At 37.3% G+C, this 24,157-nt stretch overlaps 6 protein-coding genes across 15 annotated transcripts in view; 4 read left to right on the top strand and 2 right to left on the bottom strand.

Moving 5' to 3' along the window:
• Positions 1 to 1,420: 1,420 nt before the first annotated feature.
• Positions 1,421 to 1,942, top strand: LOC147643030 (uncharacterized; the record flags this gene model as incomplete). Its single annotated transcript, XM_086837403.1, has 2 exons — positions 1,421 to 1,603; positions 1,838 to 1,942. Coding segments are annotated over 2 exons (288 nt in total), but the record flags the coding sequence as incomplete, so codon positions are not given.
• A 6,135-nt stretch (positions 1,943 to 8,077) lies between these two features.
• LOC147643029 (E3 SUMO-protein ligase ZBED1-like) lies at positions 8,078 to 8,535 on the top strand. The gene is made up of 2 exons (XM_086837402.1): positions 8,078 to 8,263; positions 8,317 to 8,535. Exons 1-2 carry the CDS (start codon positions 8,078 to 8,080, stop codon positions 8,533 to 8,535), a joined length of 405 nt encoding a protein of 134 aa, XP_086693528.1.
• A 1,004-nt stretch (positions 8,536 to 9,539) lies between these two features.
• Positions 9,540 to 10,748, bottom strand: Pmvk (Phosphomevalonate kinase). Its single transcript, XM_020949046.2, has 2 exons — positions 10,342 to 10,748; positions 9,540 to 10,106 (listed from the first exon to the last, which is right to left on the bottom strand). The coding sequence occupies exons 1-2, from the start codon at positions 10,413 to 10,415 to the stop codon at positions 9,614 to 9,616; spliced, it is 567 nt and encodes a 188-aa protein (XP_020804705.2). The 5' UTR covers positions 10,416 to 10,748; the 3' UTR covers positions 9,540 to 9,613.
• Positions 10,749 to 11,161: 413 nt separating this feature from the next.
• On the bottom strand, positions 11,162 to 12,853 carry Hakai (E3 ubiquitin-protein ligase Hakai). The gene is made up of 3 exons (XM_020949045.2): positions 12,402 to 12,853; positions 11,828 to 12,336; positions 11,162 to 11,764 (listed from the first exon to the last, which is right to left on the bottom strand). Exons 1-3 carry the CDS (start codon positions 12,757 to 12,759, stop codon positions 11,303 to 11,305), a joined length of 1,329 nt encoding a protein of 442 aa, XP_020804704.2. The 5' UTR covers positions 12,760 to 12,853; the 3' UTR covers positions 11,162 to 11,302.
• Positions 12,854 to 13,002: 149 nt separating this feature from the next.
• LOC110181328 (zinc finger protein weckle) lies at positions 13,003 to 16,067 on the top strand. Its single transcript, XM_086837380.1, has 3 exons — positions 13,003 to 13,377; positions 13,448 to 14,787; positions 15,639 to 16,067. The coding sequence occupies exons 1-3, from the start codon at positions 13,189 to 13,191 to the stop codon at positions 15,886 to 15,888; spliced, it is 1,779 nt and encodes a 592-aa protein (XP_086693506.1). The 5' UTR covers positions 13,003 to 13,188; the 3' UTR covers positions 15,889 to 16,067.
• Positions 16,068 to 16,116: 49 nt separating this feature from the next.
• Lar (tyrosine-protein phosphatase Lar) overlaps positions 16,117 to 24,157 on the top strand; it is a 110,999-nt gene continuing 102,958 nt past the window's right edge. For 3 of the 10 annotated variants that reach the window (XM_086837377.1, XM_086837369.1, XM_086837365.1), the window contains exon 1: positions 16,860 to 17,185. The gene's annotated coding sequence lies outside the window, so the exon portion shown is untranslated. Of the gene's footprint in view, positions 17,186 to 24,157 lie in introns of all 10 variants that reach the window. The other 7 variants (XM_086837376.1, XM_086837370.1, XM_086837367.1 and 4 more) reach the window with 4 other exon arrangements.

Below are 24,157 nucleotides of genomic sequence, written 5' to 3'. Positions count from 1 at the left end.
ACAAACCAAGCTTCTCTAATAAACACATATATAGTGCAGGGAAAATTTTATTTAACTGGATAAGCAATATTCCTGAACTTAACATTTGTCCGCCAAATGAACCAACTCGTCCGAATAAAAGAGAAGACTCATCCATAGATCTTTTCATAACTTCCACAATAGCAGCTTTAACTAACAACTTACAAAAAGGTTGTATAGTACTAAAAGATTATCCATCTGACTATCATGCAATACAAATCTCACTAAAAAAAGGTAAAACTCGTTTACTAAATAACAGAAAAATCCATGGGTCCTGTTGGAACTAGTAACTTCTTACTGAAATACTTAAACATGGTAGTAATTACAGTAACTGTTCTTACTTTCCTAAATAATGGAAGCAAGAAAAAAATAAATGGATTATGAAAACTAAAACTTATTCCCATCCGGGAACGCAGTGCGGTTTTAAGTTCCCGCGGCTCTTTCTTTTTTCGGGGGAGCCGCTCGGAACATTGTGCGTGGGCCGAAGGGTAAAAACGCAGCCAGACGGTGTGCGGGCGAACGATCGCTCGGTATCGCAGCTATTTTTTAACCGAGCTATCCAAAAATAATGGAAACAGCCGGGGAGCTAAAAGAGCCGCTACGTGCCCACGGACCTAAAATTTTGGCACGGCAAAACAACGAAAAGAAATCCCCCATTTTCGGGCCTGGGTACTTCGAGCTGCTGGAACCATATATTTCTTAATAAAATGGTCAAACATGCCTTTACTTGCACACATATGTAAAATATTTAACCTCTGTATAAAAACCGAACACGAATAATTGTCTTAAAGGCCCTTTTCAGGGCCACAAGTTTTACCAAAGAAACGAAATTTTCAAGAACCTTACTCTTATTTAATCTATAAATTAAAGTAGAATTTTTGAACAAAATGCCGTTCTGGGTTAATAAATCTGCATATATATTACACATTTTGTTGTAATTAATATTGTCCTGAATTTTAACAATTTTAATGAAATAACCCCTATCAAATTTATGAATAAATGTTCAGGAATAAATGTATCAGGAATATACATGATTTATAACCAGTAATTGTAATATGCCTTATAGATGCATTAAATGCCTTAAGCCTCATGACCCAGGAAATTGTGATCTCAAAAAATCCGAAAATGATAATGAATATACTGATAAAAACAACAACAGCAACCACAACAACAACAGCTACAACAACAGCAACCACATATTGGCTAAAACAACAACAGCAGTTACAACAGCAACTAAAACAGCAGCAGCAACAGCAACAGCAGCAACAGCAACAACATAACAAAGATAAAACAACAGCAGAAACAAAACAGAAAAAAACCTATAGCAACAGTTCAATCAAATGAAATAAAACAAGTACTCGAAATAAAAAATATGGAATCAAATGCCAAAAAGCGATCTTAAATACCTGACAATGACCCAACAAACTCTGATCAAATCCATGAAATGGAAATCGATACCCAAAACAATAAACGTCGTTATCAGATATCATCAGAAGACAACAGTGAGTTCGACTACGACCCTACCAGCAGTGATGAAGAAGAAAATCGGGATGAAGGTGGAACCAAAGAGCCATTTAAAATCTTGGTGGAGGAGCTTCGCAGACTAAAAACAATTGATGAAGAAAATCGGAAAGAAATTTATCTCTAAAAAATCAAATCCTTAGCAACAATGAAAAGAACAAATACAACAATAAGGACAATACTGATAAAAACATCAACAAAACAAACTACTACCAGCCATTAGCCGAGCACGATACTAGTGAATTTCCGGCCCCAAAACCAACCTGGAATGACAACAAGCAACAACAAACCAACGAAGATAACAACAAAGCCATCTGCACAGAAGACAACAACAGCAGCAGCCGAATCAGAAGAAACCGTGAACAATTTACCGGTAATAGTAATCTATAATGTTAGACAGTAAACATAGTAAATAAGAACATAATTCTCATTAAAGTCTATAAAATTGAAAACTTTAATCAGGCAAAAACTCTATTTTCAAAAGAAAATTTCATATTCTTTACATATACGCCAAAACAACTAGAGTCGCACAATATTATCATTAAGAAAATCCCTCCTGAAATATTCGATAAAGATGAAATCAAGGCAGCTATTAACGAAATCATACCAGAATTAGAAATAATCTCGATAAACATTTATAAAGAAAAATGCTGGCAGGTTACAATAAAAAAATCCCCAATTATTAAAAATATCTTCAAAATAAAATATCTCCTAAATTGTAAGGTAACCGTAGAAGGCTATGAGCCACACCCAAACCACATTAAACAATGCAAAAGATGCCAAAGATTCTCGCATGTAGCCAGCAACTGCAATATGCCCTACAGGTGCATTAAATGCCTTAAACCTCACGGCCCCGGAAACTGTGATCTAAAAAAGCCTGATAGTAATACTGAAACACAAACTACAAAGCCTCAGTGTGTAAATTGTAAGGGGAACACACAGCAAATGCTAAAATATGTCCTATTAGAATAAGTCTAGTTAAAAAAATTGCGCAAAAAAGAGTTCAAAACGAACTCAAAGTAAAACAGCAAATTACAAAAATTCACAATTCAATAGAGTAGTCCCGAACAAAACCTTCTCTTCACTTTTTCAAAATACCGAACAGACCATTACAAACCCACAAAATAAACAACTCGACAGTTCACCTCAAATTACAATAGACACAATAAACAATGACACTATTAAGACCTACGGGAAAGATCTCGTTACGTGCATAAAAATTATGCAAAAAACTTTAACGAACTATCCAAATGCAAACAACGAAGATGATAAAAATCGAATAATACTCGATTTCATTTTCAATATGGTCCAAAATAAGTAATGAAATTAAAATGCATTTTCCTCAATGTAAATAGTATGAGACAGCTCAGAAAAAGAGCTGAACTCAATCAATTCTTAGCCAAACACAAACCCGATATAATGCTCCTAGCAGAACATCATCTCAACGAAAATAACCCACCCATGCTAACAAACTACAGACTAATAAGACAAAACACAACAACAGAAATAAACACAAAACTTAACCAAGTGGCCATCTGCCAAAAAAAACAACATAAAATACAACAGGATAAATTTAACGCAAGCGAAATCAGTTGAAGCCAAAGCCATACAATTGACCCAAAAAAACTCAAAAGAACATAGAAAATATATTATTGTAGCAACACTTTACAACAGACCACAGGACAAACTACAAACTGAAGACTTAGACAAAATATACAATACACTCTAAAAAGTACCCCAGGTAAATAAAATAATCATAGGCTGTGATCTAAATGCGAAACATCCGACATGGAACAAACCAAGTTTCTCTAGTCAACACTTCAATAGTGCAGGAAAAGTTTTATTTGACTGGATAACAAATATTCCTGAGCTCACCATTTGTCCGCCAAATGAACCAACTCATCCAAATAAAAAAATAGACTCATTCATAGATCTTTTCATAACTACCACAATAGCAGCTTTAACTAGCAACATACAAAATGGCTGTACAGTGTTAAAAGACTATCCATCTGACCATCATGCAATACAGATCTCATTAAAAATAGGTAAAACGATCCAAAAATAATTCACAAATTTAATCGAATAGACTCAGTAGCTTGGAACAGAACGATCCTACAAAACATAAACCCAACACCAAACCACACGAACCTAAATAAAAATGATATTGACCAACAAAACCATGACAATGACTGAAAATCAAAAATCTTCTATTAAACAAGCAATCCAAGAAATAGACTACCAAATAAACATAATGATAGAAGAGACGGAACTTAGGATTATAAGAACAAGGCTAGAAAAAATCAATGTATGCAGACTAAGCCATAGAACACTTCACATCATAAACCCAGGCATAGCCGCAAAAGAACAGTTACAGTCAAACATAATTTTAAACAACACTGAAAAAACACAAATAGACTTTGAAACCAACTCGAACATTCTCACCTCTGACTTTGGAAAAATAAATGCCCTAGCATGGTACTTCGAGCAAATTCACAAACAAAACGACAACATGACTTTAGCAAACACAGAACTAAGAACGCACAGAACAACAGTACAAACAGAAGAAGAACAATTAAACACAAATGAAACTAAAATAACAACATTTAATGACATACAAACAGCAGAAGGGAATTGGCAAGCAGCAGAAGAACTAGGTTTCACAAACCCAGAATAAGTACTTGAAATGATAAAAAATAAAAAAACAAGAAGACGATGGGACCAGACGGAACTAGTAATTTCTTGCTAAAATATTTAAACATGCCAGTAATTCCAGAATTATGCAAAATTTTCAACCATTGCATAAACTGCTCGTACTTTCCCAAACAATGGAAGCACGGGAAAATAATCCCAATACAAAAATCAAAGACAAACCCACATTACCTTAAAAGCTATAGACCTATCACTATACTCTTTGCCATAGGAATGTTATTTGAAAAGGTGCTAATAAAACACATAAAAAAACATCTTCGAGAATATAATGTTCTAAATAAAGGCCAATTTGGCTTCAGAGAGAACATCTCAGTAAATAATGCCTTTCATAAAGCTAACAGTTTCATTTATCAAAACATCCATAAGAAAAGAGGCACAGCAGCGTGTGCCCTTGACTTTGAAAAAGCATTTGATACAGTCTGGACAAATGCACTAATATATAAAATGAAACTGTTAAATTTTAACCAAAACCTACTAAAAATTACTCATAGTTACCTTACAAATAGAACATTTCATGTCTCAAGCCCAACTCAAGAAAATTCCATTGTAAGAAATATAACAGCAGGAGTACCGCAAGGATCACTCCTAGGACCAATTTTGTATAACATTTATCTTCATGATCTACCCAAGTATACACAAAATCCGCAAACAACAGTCGACATAATTCAGCTAACATACGCAGACGACATACTACTTCTCGGCTCTGGTGGCCACACCGCGAGTCTAGAAGTGGACTTAATCAATACTTAGACAAGCTATCAAATTATTTTACAAGATGGCAGTTAAAATAAAAAAAATAGTGAAAAATGCACCAGCTGCCAAAAATTAGTAATCTATACAAAAATTCAAGACACTACAAACCCAAACTTTACATATACAATAATATTCCAATCAAATTCAACAAAGAATTAAAATATTTAGGAGTCACATATGACGAAAAATTAAATTTTAAATCACATATAGATAACACATTAAACAAAGCAAAAAAAGAGCAAAAAACATTCAACACATATTCTTAACGAACAATAACAAAAACAAAAAACTAGAGCAGATTAAAATACTAACATACCGAAAACTAATCCAACCAATCTTTCTGTACGGACACACAGCATGGATGAGTATTAAATCCCACCAAATGGAAAAACTTAGACGATACGAAAGAATCTTACTCAGGAAAGCTATTGACAACAACTACAGAAACATTGTACCAAACAAACAAATATATAAACGAACAAAAACAACAAAAATTGACGAACAAGCCTTCAAAATTGTAGAACATTTTATAACAAACATAGCATTGAACAAACAGAAATACTTTATGACTACCCTATTAAACTGTTAACATTAAATCATTTAGAAGATTTAAAAACAAAAAATATCTATAACGAAAATAAAAATTTAATTTTTTACTATAGGAAAAATAGATCACTAAATCCAAGAGATGGCCTAATGTACCAATAATATAAGCCCCCCCCATGTACATATGTAAATACTTCACTCACTCTGTAAATATAACAAACCAAGCTTCTCTAATAAACACATATATAGTGCAGGGAAAATTTTATTTAACTGGATAAGCAATATTCCTGAACTTAACATTTGTCCGCCAAATGAACCAACTCGTCCGAATAAAAGAGAAGACTCATCCATAGATCTTTTCATAACTTCCACAATAGCAGCTTTAACTAACAACTTACAAAAAGGTTGTATAGTACTAAAAGATTATCCATCTGACTATCATGCAATACAAATCTCACTAAAAAAAGGTAAAACTCGTTTACTAAATAACAGAAAAATCCATGGGTCCTGTTGGAACTAGTAACTTCTTACTGAAATACTTAAACATGGTAGTAATTACAGTAACTGTTCTTACTTTCCTAAATAATGGAAGCATGAAAAAAATAAATGGATTATGAAAACTAAAACTTATTCCCATCCGGGAACGCAGTGCGGTTTTAAGTTCCCGCGGCTCTTTCTTTTTTCGGGGGAGCCGCTCGGAACATTGTGCGTGGGCCGAAGGGTAAAAGCGCAGCCAGACGGTGTGCGGTAGAGGTGCAGAAACATCGATGTTTTTTTCACTTAACTCTTGGCTTGGCGGCCGCAAACAAATAAATTGTAAGTAAGAAAGGTTTTTAATTGTTTTTATATAATTAACTAAATATCTAATTTAATGTAGGGTTTCTAGTCGTGGTGTTGGTTGATGTGGATGGATGCAGGATGGACAACTACCTGAAAAGTAAGTTTTTAATCATTTGCAGTCCAAGCTGCAAATTTACTTACACACATAAACACGTGCATTTATAAATTTGGTGCAAAATTAAGTCATGTCGCAAAAAAATGGCGTCAAGACCTTGTTTTATTATGTTATTGATAAAATATTCAGTACAACATATAATTAACTAGCATACTTTATTTATTTATTTGTTTAATAGGAGCGGGATCGTCAAAATCTTTAGAGTTGGAGACGGAGGCAAAGCGGAAAAGAGAGCGTCCGATTGTATGGGACCACTTTAAAAAAAGTACCGACAACAAACATGGCATTTGCAACTACTGCGGTAAATGGCTGAAGACCGGTGGCAATACCACAAACCTGCTTGACCATCTCAAGCGCATGCATGAAAGCCGCTTGAGCACTGAAAGGGGAGAAATGCCTAAAACGATGGCAACCTTTTTAAACAAGGAGCCGTTCTATGGCAATGACTCAGCAATTAAAAAGATACTTGATCAGAAAGACATAAACATGATTATCAAAGACGTGCGCCCTTTCAGTTGCGTGCAAGATTCAGGTTTTGTGGAACTCATGCAAGAAGCAGTCCCCCGCTATAAATTGCCAAGCCGATCATATTTCCGTGATGTAGTGTTCCCCCGGGAATATGATCAGCTACAGTGCAAAGTGCGTGCCGTTTTGGATAAGGTAAACTACGTTAGTTTAACAACGGATCTTTGGACATCTTCACGAAACGATGGTTATATTACTATAACTTGCCATTTCGTAGACGAGAATTTTAAGTTGAACTCTGCAGTGTTGTCGACAGCTCCTTCGATAACGCCTACGAATCACAACGCACAAAATGTTGCGGATTCAATTAAAGTGGTGTTGGCTCAGTGGCGTTTGTTATCAAAGGTAGTTTCAGTCACAACGGACAATGATAGCACGATGAAGAAAGCGTGCGAGATTTTACAATTCAAACATTTGCCCTGCTTGGCACATAGTATAAACCTACTGGTTCAAGATGTTTTGAAAATGGATGTTGTTATTCAAATTGTCTGTAAGTGCTAGGTAATAGTTACATAATTTAAACAAAGCACTATAGCCGCTGCAAAGTTAAAAGAAACACAGACAACTGGAGAGCCGCTTACATGAATACAGGAAGTACCAACAAGATGGAACAGCGCTTATGAAATGATAAAAAGGTTGTTAAAACTGAACGAATATGTTACGTTAACTTTGGTAAAACTGCGAAATGCACCGGCGCCGATTACTGAAGACGAACGCGAAGTTTTAAATGAGCTAACCGATATGCTGCAACCTTTTCATGAAGCCACACTATCGATCTCAACTAGCAAAAATGTTTCCGTATCGCTAATCATTCCAGTTATTACAGAGATACATCATAAAATGAATCAATTCAATACAAGCACGCTTGAAGGGAAATTAGTACATGACTATATAAAGCAACGTTTAGTTGATAGGTTAGACAACTTTGAAAACCGAACAGCACCTCGGATCGCAACTCTAATCGACCCCCGCTTCAAAAAGGACGCCTTTCTTAAGTCTTCAAATGCAGATCTCGCAGCCAAAGCGTTGGAGCAAGAATCGGTGTTCGCAATGTCCATCCATCCACGACGTCAACCAACACCAACCTCAGAACAAGAACCACGCAAGTTCACATTTTTAAAAAACAAAACTAATGAAAAGGTGCAGTCAAGCCGTGCGGATGCGATAATAGCACTAAGGCAGCACATTGAAAAGGAAAACCTTGGAGAAAATGGAGACCCACTAAAATATTGGGAGGTAAGAAATTAAAAGTATTATGCGAAAAATGCTAAATAACTATTTTTTTATAGATGAGTACTGATGACTGCTCATTAAAATTGGTAGCAGCCAAATACTTGTGTATACAAGCCTCGTCCTGCGAAGCTGAAAGAGTGTTCAGCAAGGCTGGACAAACTATTAGCGACCGCAGGACAAGGCTGTCTCCAGAAGCTGTTGACAAGCTTCTATTTCTTAACAAGAATTCCCATTTCAATACCTCTAATGATACTCCTGAAATCTCAGATCTCTAATAAAATATTGTTGTTGTTGTCATATTGTTAAATTCCAATTATTTTTTTTTTAACATCGATGTTTCACTCGATGTTTTTTTTTTTAAACATCGAAAACATCGATGTCCGTGAACATCGATGTTTTTGCATATCTAGTGTGCGGGCGAACGATCGCTCGGTAACGCAGGTATTCAAAAATAATGGAAACAGCCGGGGAGCTGAAAGAGCCGCTACGTGCCCACGGATATAAAATTTTGGCACGGCAGAACAATGAAAAGAAATCCAATTTTCTGGCCAGGGTACTTCGAGCTGCTGGAACCAGATATTTCTTATTAAAATGGTCAAACATGCCAGTAATAGCATACATATGTATGTAAAATATTCAACCACTGTATAAACTGCTCGTATTTTCCTAGAGTGGAAAACGGAAAAACCAATTTAAAAAGCCGAACACGAATAACTGCCTTAAAAGTTATCGACCAATAGCCATTCTCCCAGCCACAGGAATGCTCTTCGAAAAAGTTTTAATAAAGCACATAAAGAATCATCTTGAAGTAAACAATATTCTAAATGTAGGCCAATTTGTCTTTAGGGAAGGTATATCTGTCAGCAACGCTTTTCTCAGAGCAAAGTATTTCATTTATTACAACATCCATAAAAAAAAGGAACAATAGCATGTGCCCTCGATTTTGAAAAAGCCTCCGACACTGTCTGGATAAATAACACATAATTGCCTAACATATAGAACGTATCACGTAACAAGTCCAAATAACGAAAACTCCATAAGGAGAAATATAACAGCGGGGGACCCACAAGGTTCACTTTTAGGCCCCTTCTTATATAACATTTACTTGCATGTCATCCCTGAATATAGACAAAGCCCAAAAACAACAGTCGACATAATACTACTGACTTATGCAGATGACATATTCCCCCTTGATACACTCTCAAACTACTCTACAAAATTGCAGCTAACATTGAACAGTAAAGATCCACATCATGTTTCTTTAAAGGACTAAATCATCTTATTGGAGCACATTGTAGGTTTACTTTATTCTCTGTAAAAAGAAACTAACTATTTAACGAGAATACATGTATACTATTTATACTTCAGTTCCAGTTTGTCTAGCAAGTGATCAATTGCCTCCGCATCAAGATTATCGTCGTTGGGAATTATAAAGTCAAACCCATCAAAATCATCTAGATCACACTCTGATGACACATCGTCAATGCCTGCAGTAAATATCCAACCCCGGGCACATCGTGTTTCTGGGCGGGAAGTGAGGCGAATAGTCAGAACATTGTCCTGGCTGAAAGTTTCGCGGAACCACTTGATATCGTTCTTACGTCTGACATCGCTGACCAACACATAGGGAGTGTCCTGGTGGGCGAGGGCATCTTCCATGGCTAGTCTACAGAAATAGCCGTAATCCTTGGCGCGGACCTCATCACTCCATTCTATCATGTCACGACGGTACTTTTCTTTATAAGGTCCATCGCTCAGTAACTCACCAAGGTTTAGATTAAGCTTTCGGGCCCACTCTGACTTAATGGGTTCTGAGATTCGAACGATTTGCGATCGGCCCGCTAATCTATAAAATAGATTAATAGTAACATATCTTGAATTTCGATCCATATGGATAAATAATTGGATGAGAGATAAAAAGTTATAACTTATAGCTATAATCCCGGAAATGACTACACCAGACTACACTGCGTTGCAAACTGTCGGGTAAATATACATATGTACATACATATAACACCCTGCATAGTAAGCTTGTTTTGCATTTCATAGACCAAATCAAATTTGATTGGTGCTATTCTTACCGCTTTTGTAATCTCTCGGATAAGTAATCCTTTCCACATTTTCGCTTGCCACTGATTAGCACAATTTTTAGCATTTTTCTGTTTGCAAACTTTCACTTCTGAACAAGCGGCGGCCAATGATACAACAGCATCTGCCTCCTAGACGTGCCGACGATAAAGTGTAGCGAATTGCTTAACGGGCTTCTTTGCCCAGACGACCTAAGCCTCTGACATAGATTTCGAGTACGTTGAGTTGATGCAAATATCTAAACGAACTTGAATTTATTTAACATTCCTATTCAGAATGTTTACTTTGTATTTTCCTGACAGTGTGACCAGGACTAAAGTGATAAAATATACCAAAATATACTATAATTATTAAATAAATTAACTACGGTCCAGGCTCGCAGAGCTGTTAAATAAATACTAGAAACAGTTCCATCATTGATGACAATTTGACAAAAAAGGATTTAAATATATAAATTGTTTTTAATATGTACCTTGTTCTTTGCTTGGTCTCTGGCTAAAAATTCAATAATATCTATACCCACAAGAAGAGCGAATGCTGAATTAACTACTCATTGAAATTTCAGAAAACGTCAAATCTGTGATTTAAAAAATTCAGACACGAATAAATATAGACTTTCCAAATTGCAATGAGCAACAAAAATTACAAAACTGATTATGTGTCTCATGTCAGAAGTAGATTTTTTTTTGTAAATTACGAATTGAAAACAAATCTGATTTCGCTTTCATCTGTAAGTAATTTGTATGTTAAATAAACGCATTGTACTACTCATCTAGGGCATAATAATTCATATGTTAAGTAAACTCATTGTTCTACTTATCTAGGGCATAATAAATCCCCATTTAATTCATTTTATTTTCCTCTTAAAGTACATGTACAAATGTAGTTCACTTAATTAAAAGCCGTGCCTGCGTAAAAATCTCCTGCCCTGTACTTGGGTCGTACATCTGTCCCTCACCTGTAGTATTGCGATTTCTGCCAGTTCCCACTTAACCCGCCCACTGCCATCTCAGTGGAGCCTCCTTGAACTAAACTTGGGCCGCCAGCGACAGAAACGATATTGTTTGAATTGCCAGGAGCAGGCTGACCGGAAGGAAGGCCTGGAGGGCCTGAACCGCTCCCAAAAGAAGCAAGAACGCTGCTGTAGTATGAGGCGTCTGCCACAGACTCGGATTGGTGGGGCGGACCCTTCTTTAGGCTCTGGTGTAACGAGGCCTTTCCCTGGTGGCAGTCAACGGCGTTGGCGTTGTTAATCCTTGCCAGATTCGCCAGCGTTAACGTAGAATGCCCATGGATAGCGCTTTGAGTGGCGGCGGTTCCTGGCGGTGGTATAGTACCGATGCCTCCAAGGACGGCAGGAGGGCGTGACAGAGGGCGGGAAACGGTGGCTGATGTGGGGACAGACGACTCGGAGAGCTGCAAGGGCAAGCGGTTTTATAGACAGGACAGCTTAGTTTAGGAGCCATAGCTACCACTCGCCTTGCGCTGCTTGTGCAACTCCAGGCCCACGCCGCCTAGATCCGTCAGCTTAGGTTCCGTCATGGAAGCAAGCTGGGGCAGTGGCTGAAGCGATACCTGAGGCGCTACATGTCTGTGGTTAATATGTGCCTGTAGGTCCCTTTGTGACAAGTAAGTCCGTCGGCAACCGGAGCTACCATACCTACTGCCACCATGAGTGCACATAAAAACGGTGCCCAGGCCACTTTGCTCCACGCGTATTACCTTGTCCGTGCACCGGGGACAGTTCTTTATGGGATCGGCTCGGGCGCACTTAAGGCAGAAAACATGCTTGCAGGGTATCATCCGACCGTAGACGAGGATCGGCTTGTCGCACTGATCGCAACAGTGGATCATCGGATTGAGCACCTTTTCGCCGATAAGGCTCACCTTGTGGTTCCACTTCAAGCGCAGCATTGGCTCTGGTGGCCCACGCGACAATGTAGTGAATGTTGGGGCTTCTAGCTGCGAAATATCCGCCTCCATGTCAACTGCAAATAAAGAGGGACAACTTTAACTTATAATGGTTCGCCTTTGAAGAGAAAATCTAGCGTACTTGTCTTGCTGTGCACAGGCGGGGCAACCTGCTGCATCTGCTGAGGCGGTAACATCTGCTGAGGCTCTGAAGGCGCGATGTCTTCACCCATTGCTCCTGCGGCTGTAGGTGGTGAGTTGACCAACTCTATATCACCGCCCTCTTTGTCCAAATCAAGCATAACAGCATCCATTGGTGCCTCTTGTATGTCTGTGTTGCTGGTGGCCAGGGTTGATGAGGAGCCGGTAGCGGCAGCAGACCCAGCAACATTGCTGTCTTCAATCTTCTTGCCACGTCCGCGACCTCTTCCTCGACCGCGTCCACGAGCCCTGGTGCCGCGCCCGCGCCCACGACCTCGCTTTACTTCTTCTGTGTCCATTTGTGTGTCCTCCAGAATTGGCTTGCAAGGTTGCGTTGCGTTCTCTTTTTCGTTTGCCTTGTGTTTTTGTACCCTTGTTGGAGATGGGTCTGTTCGTTACGATAGCAGAGATGCCAATCTATCCATTTTTTGGCAATATGTGACAATATCTAAAGAATAAGTCTAGCCGAATTTCAACTAAGGGAATTTTACGATTATTCAAATTCTTATTTATAAAATTGTGTGCAACCTTTGTTCTTACAAAGATAATAAGGGAAAAAAGGAACGCAGAAATAAAGAACTGGGAGTCGTTAGATCTGGTAGCACCACGTTCTTTAGTACTGGTTCCAGTTCGGACCCAGCGAATCAAGTTCTGGTTCGGACCCAGCTAGCGTCCAATATGTTTACGCTGAACGAAAGTTTATTTATAATTAATTAGTGAACTCTGCGATGGCTGCCGCCGCCCATTTGGTGGAGCAGCCGGTTCCAACGGATGCCACCAGCGACTGGCGACTGTGGTGTCGACTCTGCGCCAATGACGACCAGGGTAACATGAATGTTTTTCTCAAACATGACGGAGATGCACCTTCTGGGGATCTTTCATTGGCCACCGCGATTGGCAAGTACTTCTGGGTTAATGTATGTGGCGCTGTGATTCAATAATGGTAAGAGTTTGAAAATAATTAGTGTTATATTCCTTAATATCTAGATAACACGTGGGGAGGATTTGCCGGAGATGATATGTTGTGAGTGCCTTACGCTTGTCACTTCGCTGGTTAACTTTTCAGAACGCATTACCCGCGTGCAGAAGCTTTTCTGCATTTTGCAGAGTGCATCTAGTAAGGAGGTGGCTCTAAATGTCCAGGAGCTGCGCTCTAAATTCGGTCTTCTGGAGGAGGCGCCAGGAACGGAAGTGCACTACGTGGATGAGAAACTCAAGTTGGGCACGCAAGTTGGTTTGCTGCCAGAGGAGCCGGAGCTCCTTGAAGTGCTTGAAAACCCCTTGACACCGGAAGGGGAACAAGAGGATGAGGACCAGACCGCAGAACAAGAGATACAGTCAGGGGCATCAGAATGCGATCAGGATCCAGTCTATGAAGCCGACGAAGATGCAGTAATGGTTCAACTATGCGATGCATATGACTTAAGTGAGCATAGTTCATCCTCTAAGGGGGATTTGGCTCGCTCCCCCTCGGCCCAACAGCAAAAGGACGCCAAAAAATGTGAGGTGGATTTCGATCAAAATCCAGATCCCGATAAAAATCACCAGTGTACCAGATGCTTGCGAACGTATGCTACCGCCAGGTCTCTGCACAGGCACATGCGCCAGGATCACTGGAAGACCGAATCAGCTGGCTCTGACCTGTTTACCTGCTTGGAGTGCTCCAAGAAGTTTCGCACCCACCATCAGCTGGAGCGGCACAGTCAACGCCACTTGCCCCTGACCGTTCCCAAGCCAAAGCAGCATGGCTGCAACAGTTGCGACAAAAAGTTCGCCAGCAGCGCATCCGCCACACAACATGCCCAGTACATGCATATAGACGAACGGCCGAGACCAGTGATTTGTGAACAATGCGGGGTGGGCCTCCATTCGATGAGCGCCCTCAAGGAGCACGTGCTGAAGCACACGGATTACGCCCCTTTCGAGTGTGAGGTGTGTAAGAAATGCTTTAAGTCAGCCAACCGCCTGAAGCACCACAAGGAGACGCACGACCCGCACAAGTATATATGCCCTGAGTGTGGCATGCAGCTAAACTCGCGACCCACATTAAATCGACACCGGCTAGTCCACACCGATCAAATGCAGCACAAGTGCGACTACTGCGGAAGGGAGTTCAAGCGAGCCAAAGCTCTCAAAAACCATCTCATCCTGCACACGGGACTAAAACCATACTCATGCGACTTTTGTGATCGCACCTTCGCCAATGGCTCAAACTGTCGCACGCACAAGAAGAAGGCTCATCCCGAGGAGTTGGCAGCCCAGGAGGCGTCGGGTGGTGGGAAAACGTACAACAGGAATATACCGAAACTAGAGGCCCTCAAGGCGTTGTAAGTGTCCTATAATAGATTTCGCCAGCAAGGTAGTAGTTAGATAATGTCTTCAAGAGCATCTAAGGATTTCTATAACTACAGAAATGATTTATTAGCTCAGAGCTGGGTCTATAAAATCAAGTTATATTTATACCCTTGCAGGGTATTATAATTTCAGTCAGAAGTTTGCAACGCAGTGAAGGAGGCACCTCCGACTATATAAAGTATATATATTTTTGATCAGGATCAACAGTCGAGTCGATCTAGCCATGTCCGTCTGTCCGTCTGTCCTTCTATCCGTCTGTCCGTCTGTCCGTTTCTACGCAAACTAGTCTCTCAGTTTTGAAGCTATCTGAATGAAACTTTGTAGTTAGCATTCTATATACTCTCACTCGTATATATGTCGGAACGGGCCGGATCGGACGACTATATCATATAGCTGCCATAGGAATGATCGAAAAATTTTTACAAAAAAAATTTTAACTTTTTCAGTTTTCAATAGAATTGGATCAAATTTGAGATATAGCCATTTTATTATGAAAAACGGACGACTATATCACATAGGTGCCATACGAACGATCGTTAGATGTGGAGGAAAAATGCAAATCTGTGAATGTAAAACTGCAAATATAATATGTATAGGTGAATGAAATGAAAGCAGGTGTTACGTTATTGTTTTTTATCACAAATATATATAATTTATATTGTATGGATTCCTATTCATAGAAGTTCTATCTGCAAGGGTATATAAACTTCGGCGTGCTTCCTTTCTTGTTTTAGTTTATTTTCTTAGTCAAGCCTGAAGTTATTTAAGAAAAAAAGTTTTAAAATTTGATATCGTTAACCATTTTATTGTTCTTACTTTTTAGCACCAAAAACAAGGACAACTTGTCCCCAGTAGCGACCAAGCAGAGCGGTTGTTTTGCGTTTGGAAAGAAACCGAAGCCCCCGGTCAAGGAAAATGTCAGCAATCTCACATTCAAAAAAGGTCGTACCGCTTCCCTTCAAGAGTCGGAGTCTGAGCCAGCGTCTGAGCTCGGAGCTCAACCCGAACCTTCTGATTCGGCTATACCCACGATAGACAATATATATAACCACATCATGATTGAATATCGCTAGGCCAACTTATAACTAATGCAAGGACGACGGACTTTTTATTCTATAAATCTTTATTTTCTTTGGAACGACATTTTGCTGCTTACCAAAACATCAACACAAAATTACTTACTTGCAATGTTAGTGTAGGGAGACAGGCAGGCTCCTAAAATCATAAAATGAATTATATATTAAAAAACGTTCTTCGATTTATGTTCTAAAATCCAATGCGGTTAGGGCGATGGTCACTTTATTAAATAAATGTCGTGTCTGGGCGGCAAAACAGCTTCAAACGAGTCCGGAGAGCTGGAGGTGCGCATGTCAACTGCAGGAGGATTGTCAATAAGCCGGAGTCGGAATTGGAGGCAAAGTCACCCCCGTTTTTAGAGTCCATTTTACGTATAAGGGAATTTAGTTCAGTTGTCAGCGTTTGCTTTCTCGATTCCTATCTGTGGATATCTGAAGTTTTATTAAAAACTAGTTACATGAAGGATGTGTAAATTGTTAAAGACATTAGAAGTTGTGGTCAGTTTAATTATGGCCGCTTGTGTTTAAATGGGATTGCTGCAAGAAGGCAGCACTTAATTATGAGTGAACCGAGAAATCAAAAAAATCGATTTATCCTCCAACAAAAACAATCTGTATAAACGGGCCAATGAATATAAAATATTCGAAACTGTGTTTTCAAACATAAGTGGATTGCTTGGATTGTTTATTTATAGCTCGTGAGCAAAAACTATCCAATATAAATATCATTAAAAAGGGATAATGTTATTTACAAAATAAACGCATCCGTTATAACCAAAAGTTTAAATATATATATTGCTACCGAAATTATATTGTAAGTAATTTTCAATAAAATAACGAGTTTAAATTACATATAAGAATTAACGAAATAATGTTTAAAAATTTTAAATAAGTTAAGTGGCATATTGCAGCCCTGGTTTCGTTTTCCAGCGGCCACAGCTGTTATTCCTCTTTGTTGCATCCCTGATAGTAGTTCTCGGAATCAGTTCACCCGTGAACCAGATGAACAGTAGGTGTCGGTGCAAAATTTCGTTTGCTGCGCGAAATTCTGATAAAATCGTTGGTTTTGCTAATTCAAAATGTGATTAAAGTGTGCGTTAACGCCATAGTCGTATGTGTCTTAAACTGTTAATGTAAATATATTGCAAATGCCCCATTTTTAAGGTGGCTTTCGGTCGTTTTTGTCGGCGTTTTCCGTTGTTTTTTTGTTTGTTTTACGCACACAACTCGCGCGTGTGTAAGCTGCCCGTCGCTCTGTGTGTGCATGCGTGTGAATAAAAAAATCGATTCGATTGTAAGTTTTTGTCGTTAATTACTTTGCTAGATATTAAAGTAATTCAACAGTGGAATGTGTAACATGTGTATGTGGTCAGGGTAATGTTAAAATCTAGTTGTGCTCAAAGAAGTTCTTTTTTTTCGTGGTGGCTAATGGCCCAGCAACGGGTTCGAAATCGTGTGTAGGCGGACCTGAAATGTAAACTCAGAAACATAACATGTGAAAGACCCACAAAACTGCATATACATAAGTCCTACGATATGCATTTTCTTGCCTCTATTTATTTCCAATGTTGAGTTAGATACTTTTAGCCCAAAATCAATTCCACAGTTCCGATTTGATTAGTTTCTTTTGCATTTGTTACAAAATTTCGGTTAAGCTTTATATTCTTTAGTGATTGATTAACCGGGCAGATCAAATGCTGCAGTAAGTGCAAGTATCTCGCGCAGTTAACCCGATGATCGAATGAGTATTAACCATATTCTACTCTCATACTAGTTAGGGAGTAAGCTGCGAGGCTTATTATCGCTTGGGCTTGACCCAAATTGTACTCTCTTGTTGTCTTTGCTTCAAATACAGTGCCAACTTTGTGTCGCTAGTTTCCACCAAAATCAGGGTCTTACTCCCATTCCATTTAGCGTGCCTTCTTTTTATCATATAATGCCCTATAAGTTAATTGGCGAAAAACTTACCCTTTGCTGCTGCTGTTGCCTTTATCAGTGACAAGCTTTAAGAAAAGTTATCTGCTTCCACTATTAAGTGCTGGGGAAATAAAATACTTTTGCCCTCCAGTCTAATTAGCCGCCAATTATGAGTCATTGGACCCGGGCAAAGATTTTACAGCTGTTCTCTAAAATCATATTAAAGTCGTCGACTTTTTTCTACTATTTGAAGGCTTTAATACTATAGCAAATAATAATAGCCGAAGAGGGTCTGTCTATTTCATAGTGTTACATTCACTGTATAGGTTAAATAAAATTTATGGATATTAATAAGTAATAATACTAATAATAATCAAAACCTAATGCACTATTAAGTTGTCATTTAACTATTTAAAACTAACAACATTTATGACTAACGCGATGACTACCTATATTTTGTTAAAATTACATATTCTTTAAGATAAATTACTAAAATATATTGAAACAAGGCATATAAACATGTGAATGATCTAAGCGAGGTACAAATTTGTATTAAAACGCATCGGCTTTAATTTTTGATGTGGCTTAGGACAGGATTCTGGCTACTTATACTATATATAAATTATACTGCTATCGTAGAGCAGCTACGTCCTTTGCCTGCCCGATTTATGATTCAAACTTTTTATTTAGGTGAAGCCAGCTATAAATTCATTTAATTAAATTTTGGTTTTCAATCATAGGAATGCTTTAAATTGTCTATGTCTAACTTATTTTACAGAATAACATTAAAAATTCAAGACTCAACGCAGTCTTTACATAAATCTTGACCGACTTGACTATAGATATTAATTCGGAGCAAATCAATTTTTAGCTCATTTTATCTCATGACTATGATAATTAAATTAATATATATATATTTTTCTGATCTCACGTAATCAGTAACGTTGTATATTACGTTTCTTAAGTTATCATTGCTTATGTTTTTATAGAAGTTGCGTATTTGGTGGTCCTACAGAACTTCTTCAGATTACTTCATTTTAAATATTTTTCTTGATAAAACATTACATATTTTGAAAACTATATAATGGTAATAAACACCTTTGATATTAATTTATTTGCGGCTCTGGTTAAAAATTTTAACACATTGCACACAGACTTTGAAGTAACTAACAAATTTAAAACCTTTTTGTGTTTGGCAGTAACATAACTATTTGGCAATCATAATAATCAATGGGATTTTTTACGAAAATTTGTAATGCCTCTGCTTATGTGTATACCTATATGCATATATACAAATTATATTTATTATTTTCCTCATTATAAAAATATACTTCAGTTAAAAATATTTACTTTCTGAAAGTTAATTTTCTGATCAAATATTACATTTTACAATAAAGAAAGCAAGTACACTTAAGGGGGCCAGTATACATGTGACAAACTATAAAAAGGTTTTCGATTTTTTTTCAAAATCTTCAAATCAAAAAGATTAACAAATTTATAACACATCTGTCCGATCTGGCCAGGCCTTATCCCAATAACCATATTTCCAGGGAAATTGGTAAACTTTAAAAAAAATACACACATATCATGCCGGGAGCTGAACATTTGTCTATGGCTTCCTGGTCCATTAACTTTGCACTCCAGTTGTTGCGGTTTTTGAAGTTGCAGATTTATATAGATATAGATTCACAAAGTCGAGTTATAGCTTTGTTAGTTTTTTGATTATAGAAATTAAAATTGATCAATAAAACATTAGCGTAGTTAGAATCTTTATAAATGTGAAGAAAAAAATGGTTAATATTAAATAAATGTGTCCAATTTTATTTTTGTTTGGTTTGTGATTTTGAAACTCTAGTTAAAGCAACATGAATTATTAGGAACCAAAAGTGTTACACTTGAAGTTGCATTCAAATGTATTACTCTTTAAAATTAATCTTCAAACTAATACTCTTCAACATTATTTTGCCAAACTTTATATTTGAAAACTTACACCAAACCTGATATAAATTACACGAAAAGAAAGTATATTTATGGGAGCAGTTTGTTTTAGTTTTCCCCTTAGAACTCCAGGTATCTTAAATTTCTCAGTCAGGGTAAATTTGAATTCTGATGATTTTGAAAAGATTTCATCTCTTTGTATACATATGTCTTTTTCAATTGTAAGAAAATCGGAGTTTTTACTTTTTATTTCTATCTGGCTCAGTGACATTAATTATGCTTATGACATTATTTTGTTTATTGAATTTGATTAGAATTCTTTATACATGAGGAGTTGTCGCTTTCAAATTATTTATTGCATAACGAATGACAATGGAATAAATTTCGGACTCTATAAGTATATTTTTGAAAATTAAATATTTATTTTGAATTAATAATGAAATGAGTGAATTTATATTGAAAGTTATTCAAATAAAATAACGAAGGACCTAGTAAATATTTAATGTAAATTACATATGAAAAAGTTTTTTACATGCTCCCTAGGTAGATACAATTTTTATTCTATGTTTTATATTTTCCATAAAATGCGAAAGTTTCTGACTTACATTTTCTGTCTAAAACTTTTGCTCCCATATATTCGCACAACTCCGAAGAAGAAAAACTTTAGTCTTAAAGTTCGACGAGCTTATAAGTCCTTTATAGCGAGAAAACTTTATCGATATGGTATAAATCGAATAGAATAGTCCTAAAGTTTCATAAGCTAAAGCCCTTTATAGCGGGAAAATGGTATATACATTTCTATAAATTAAATATAACAGGATACAAGTATTTTATAAGACCTTTATATCGAGGAACTGGATGTACAGTTCTATAAAATAAATATAACAGACTTGAACTTTCGTAAGCTTATTGTTCCCTTATAGGAAGAAAACTTTGAGTTCCTTTTTTTTTTAAATAAGTATAGTAGTATAACAGTATTTAGCTGTACAACTAAAAGTATTTTGAAATGTAGTACACTAAATGTGCTAAAAAAACATTCTATTATCCACCCCTATAAAGAAGTTCGCAGTTAGGGGAAAATGAATTTTCGTTTTACCCCTGCTTATAAGTGCTATAGCCCCTTATGCTGCCATAATGAATTGAATGAACATCCCCTTTCTTGCAGTCGCAGGAATTGCTCACAGAGCTGTGAAGCTAATAAATGAGCTAAAAATGCATCCTCTTTCAAACACACAGATATCTGGTTGAGCGTTTTGCTTTGGAAAAATTAAAAAAAGTAGCTCGCATATAAATTGCAAGTTATTTCCCGGTGCAACTGCAGCACTGGATAGACATCGCATCCCTTGACGGTCACATTTTTATTTGCCAGCTTTGCATTTCGCACCAACAGAAAAAAAAACAAAACCAAAGAAATGACTAAAATAAGTAAAAATGCAAAGCTTTTACTTTAATTAAATGCGTGCGTGTTGGGCAAGTCCCAATTTAGAATTTCTCTGACTTTGTTCTATATCCCCCAGATGTTGGTTGCTTGATTAACGGCCGCCGGCTCGGCTCCTCTTTCCTTTCCTGATCCTCCTGGCTCCCCAATGATTTCCCCTAGCATACTTTTATACTGATTGAGTGTGGCTTATCTGCATTGCCATGTTCCCGTGCATAAGTGAGTGTACATAAGCCCGCCTGGACCTGGCATAACTCATCTGATGGTCGTTTATGTCAATTGTAAGCAAATCAGAGCTGGGTCATTATCCATAAAAAATTGTGCCTCGATATAAGAAAGCAGTCGCAGAGCCACCGAGACGAATGTTATTGTTTAAATGGGTATCCATTTAACATATGACGTTCATACTCTGAGATTATGAAGTGCGTGGGTCGATTCGCAATTCCGAAATAACAGCGCGACATACGGTTTTATACTAGGCCTAACGAATCGAAAATAATTTTGGCAAGACGGTTGAAACCAATAAAAAAGTAACACCTGAGGGAAAAACATGTATTTGCCTTAAAGGGGAAACATTTAGCTAACTTAAAAGTTAACAGGTATAATTAGTCTATTTTTTTATTCTATAAGCGTCTGTAGTAAAGCGTTATTTACCGCTATTGTAGTCTTCCGGCTTAATCAATACAAATGAACCCTGTCAACTCTTTACTTTTCAAAAATTAAAAACGAGTTGTTTAACCCTTCACTTCGTCATGAAAATGTATGTAATTAAGCAGGCTTTTTGCATTTCGGAATTTAAATAGCACCCCTCGCATGGAGCCAGCCAGGAAAACACACTTCCTTTAACCAATAAAATACAGAGCTAAAAGCTCCTCAATATAACACTGGAGTAATATGCCCTTGCTGGGAGTATTATAATTTAAGTCCGAGGATTGTAGCCAGTCAAGAAGACATTTCAACTCTTTGAAGTCTTCATCAGCATCAGCAACACCTGAGCCACTTTGTCCGAGTCCGTATGTCGATCTCTCCATCTCTCTATTTGAGTTTACGCAAAAATAATCGCCAAGTTCTCGGACTATTGATTCATTTCAATGGCACGAACTAGGCTGTCATAGAAATAATTGAAAAGAAATAAAATTTTTGTTTTAGATTTAATAATTAATGTTTTAGTAAAAAATTGTGAAAGTTTATTGTATTAAATAAGATCTTAAATGTATGTTTAGGAACCTTTATGTTGACTTACAGACTGTAAGAGTATACAAGCTTCATGTTCTTTTCTTGTTATTATTTTGACTGCCATTTCTGCTCCGCTTTCGAGACTGTGCCATAAATTTGAAATATTAAAAAAGATATTGAATGGATTATTTTTAAAATATGACCAAACATGTATATAAGAGTACATGGTCCGTTCAACTGAGAACTGCAGTCTGTGGAAGGCACATTGAGAAGCCCAATGATGCCAGCGACCGAATCGCAATTAGCTTGCTGCAAGTGCCTCTCTCAACATTCCGGCTCCGTCCACATATCCTTATCCAAGTCGAGTGTTGGTACAAACTACCATCAGTAGCATTCTTTGCCAAAGTCCTACCGACACCCACATTCTCTCCGCATTAACATTGCCAACTCTCGAAACAGCACAGCTGGCATTTTCCGCTGCGTAATCCTTTTATTAATCCCCTTGGCTTGTTCTAAAATCCTTTACACTGCTGTTGTCACTTTTGCAAATCATGAACAAGAAACCGCAATCTTAAAATAAAATATGTTATTCTAATATCTATCAGTTTATTATTTTAAAGATATAAATCTGAAATTGTAGAAAGTGGTAATCATTAAAGACAATTATAACAACATATGAATTACTCATAATACCTCTTTGATTAAATAACTCCCAATTTAGAAGTATCCGCTGTTTAGGTTAAATGAGATTAAATAATTTATTAATTTAATTTTTTTAGGTAAAGTCTAAAACCGAAATATATATAATATTTTGAATTATTTTTTCACTCAAGGAAATTGTCTTTTACTAATTTAAATAAAGGGTTAGGTCTCACTCAGTTTTTAAGAGATTCAGTGTTTGTCATTACGATAAAAGTATTATAAGTTTTACAACTCAGCAGAAATTATCAAAAACTTGTGTTTAATTTTGTTTGAAACCCTTTTTTTCAATGCTTAGCGTATATTAAAAATTAATTGGCCAGAGGTATATACATAGCTTCTCCCTCAGCAGTGAACCATTTCTAAAACTCATCTCCCCAATCGCCTTACCCTTTTTCCCAGAGCGTGGAATATTTATGCGCACTGTGTAATTTGTGTTGATTATTTTGCCCTGTTTGTTGTTACTATGGAGCAGAGCAGCTGCTGGTCCCAGAGAAGTGCTAAAAAGTATTACGCATTTCTTGGCGTATGGTTTTTTAATAAAGCGAATTAATCAGGAAGTCCTCTACGAAAGCGGCAGCGGGAGACGTTGAATCGCTTTCCAACTGGCTCGGCTCACTTGTCCTCTTTCATCTTGCGAGTTGCGCAGCGAAAAGCGCTCAACATTAAAAATTCAAAATGCACTTAACGAAGCATGGCGCGTAAACTGATAGCCAAGATTGGTTAGAGGCGAAGGCTTAGAACCGAAGGATGCTCAACACTAGTGTTGCTCGGAGCGTGACCTCCTGGCTAAGTGCTGTAAAATACCCAATTTTGGGTACTTCGGCGGGCATATGACCTTAAGTTTTGAAAATAAATTTTCAAAAGAAGAGAATGTATCAAAATAAAATATTCAATGCTGGTTTTTTGTTTGACTAATGAACCTTAAGCGAATTGTCTTCTGTAGTTACTGTTTTTTCTTAAATATTGTAAAAGTTGTTATGTAAAATCAAAATTACTAATTTCTTAATATTTTTAATATATCCTATTTCAAGTTTGCGTCTTCTGTTATTTTTTCCTTGTGCCGTTTTTTTTCACGCAACACGCGCATCTGGCTTG

This window comes from Drosophila serrata, unplaced genomic scaffold, assembly GCF_035046125.1.
Source record: "Drosophila serrata isolate PLE 108 unplaced genomic scaffold, ASM3504612v1 contig_302, whole genome shotgun sequence".
In the NCBI taxonomy this organism is placed as follows: Eukaryota; Metazoa; Arthropoda; class Insecta; order Diptera; family Drosophilidae; genus Drosophila; species Drosophila serrata.
This window is presented reverse-complemented; position numbering and strand designations above follow the sequence as displayed.

What these genes read in the sequence shown, in the direction of transcription:
- LOC147643029 (XM_086837402.1), top strand. Translation starts at nt 8,078, where the DNA reads ATGTCCATCCATCCACGACGTCAACCAACACCAACCTCAGAACAAGAA. An exon ending in ACCCACTAAAATATTGGGAG is followed by an intron (nt 8,264 to 8,316) that starts GTAAGAAATTAA and finishes ATTTTTTTATAG; the next exon opens with ATGAGTACTGATGACTGCTC.
- Pmvk (XM_020949046.2), bottom strand. Translation starts at nt 10,415, where the DNA reads ATGCTAAAAATTGTGCTAATCAGTGGCAAGCGAAAATGTGGAAAGGAT. An exon ending in TCCGAGAGATTACAAAAGCG is followed by an intron (nt 10,107 to 10,341) that starts GTAAGAATAGCA and finishes TCTATTTTATAG; the next exon opens with ATTAGCGGGCCGATCGCAAA.
- Hakai (XM_020949045.2), bottom strand. Translation starts at nt 12,759, where the DNA reads ATGGACACAGAAGAAGTAAAGCGAGGTCGTGGGCGCGGGCGCGGCACC. An exon ending in GCCTGTGCACAGCAAGACAA is followed by an intron (nt 12,337 to 12,401) that starts GTACGCTAGATT and finishes CTTTATTTGCAG; the next exon opens with TTGACATGGAGGCGGATATT. An exon ending in AGTTGCACAAGCAGCGCAAG is followed by an intron (nt 11,765 to 11,827) that starts GCGAGTGGTAGC and finishes TTGCCCTTGCAG; the next exon opens with CTCTCCGAGTCGTCTGTCCC.
- LOC110181328 (XM_086837380.1), top strand. Translation starts at nt 13,189, where the DNA reads ATGGCTGCCGCCGCCCATTTGGTGGAGCAGCCGGTTCCAACGGATGCC. An exon ending in GCAAGTACTTCTGGGTTAAT is followed by an intron (nt 13,378 to 13,447) that starts GTATGTGGCGCT and finishes CTTAATATCTAG; the next exon opens with ATAACACGTGGGGAGGATTT. An exon ending in CTAGAGGCCCTCAAGGCGTT is followed by an intron (nt 14,788 to 15,638) that starts GTAAGTGTCCTA and finishes CTTACTTTTTAG; the next exon opens with CACCAAAAACAAGGACAACT.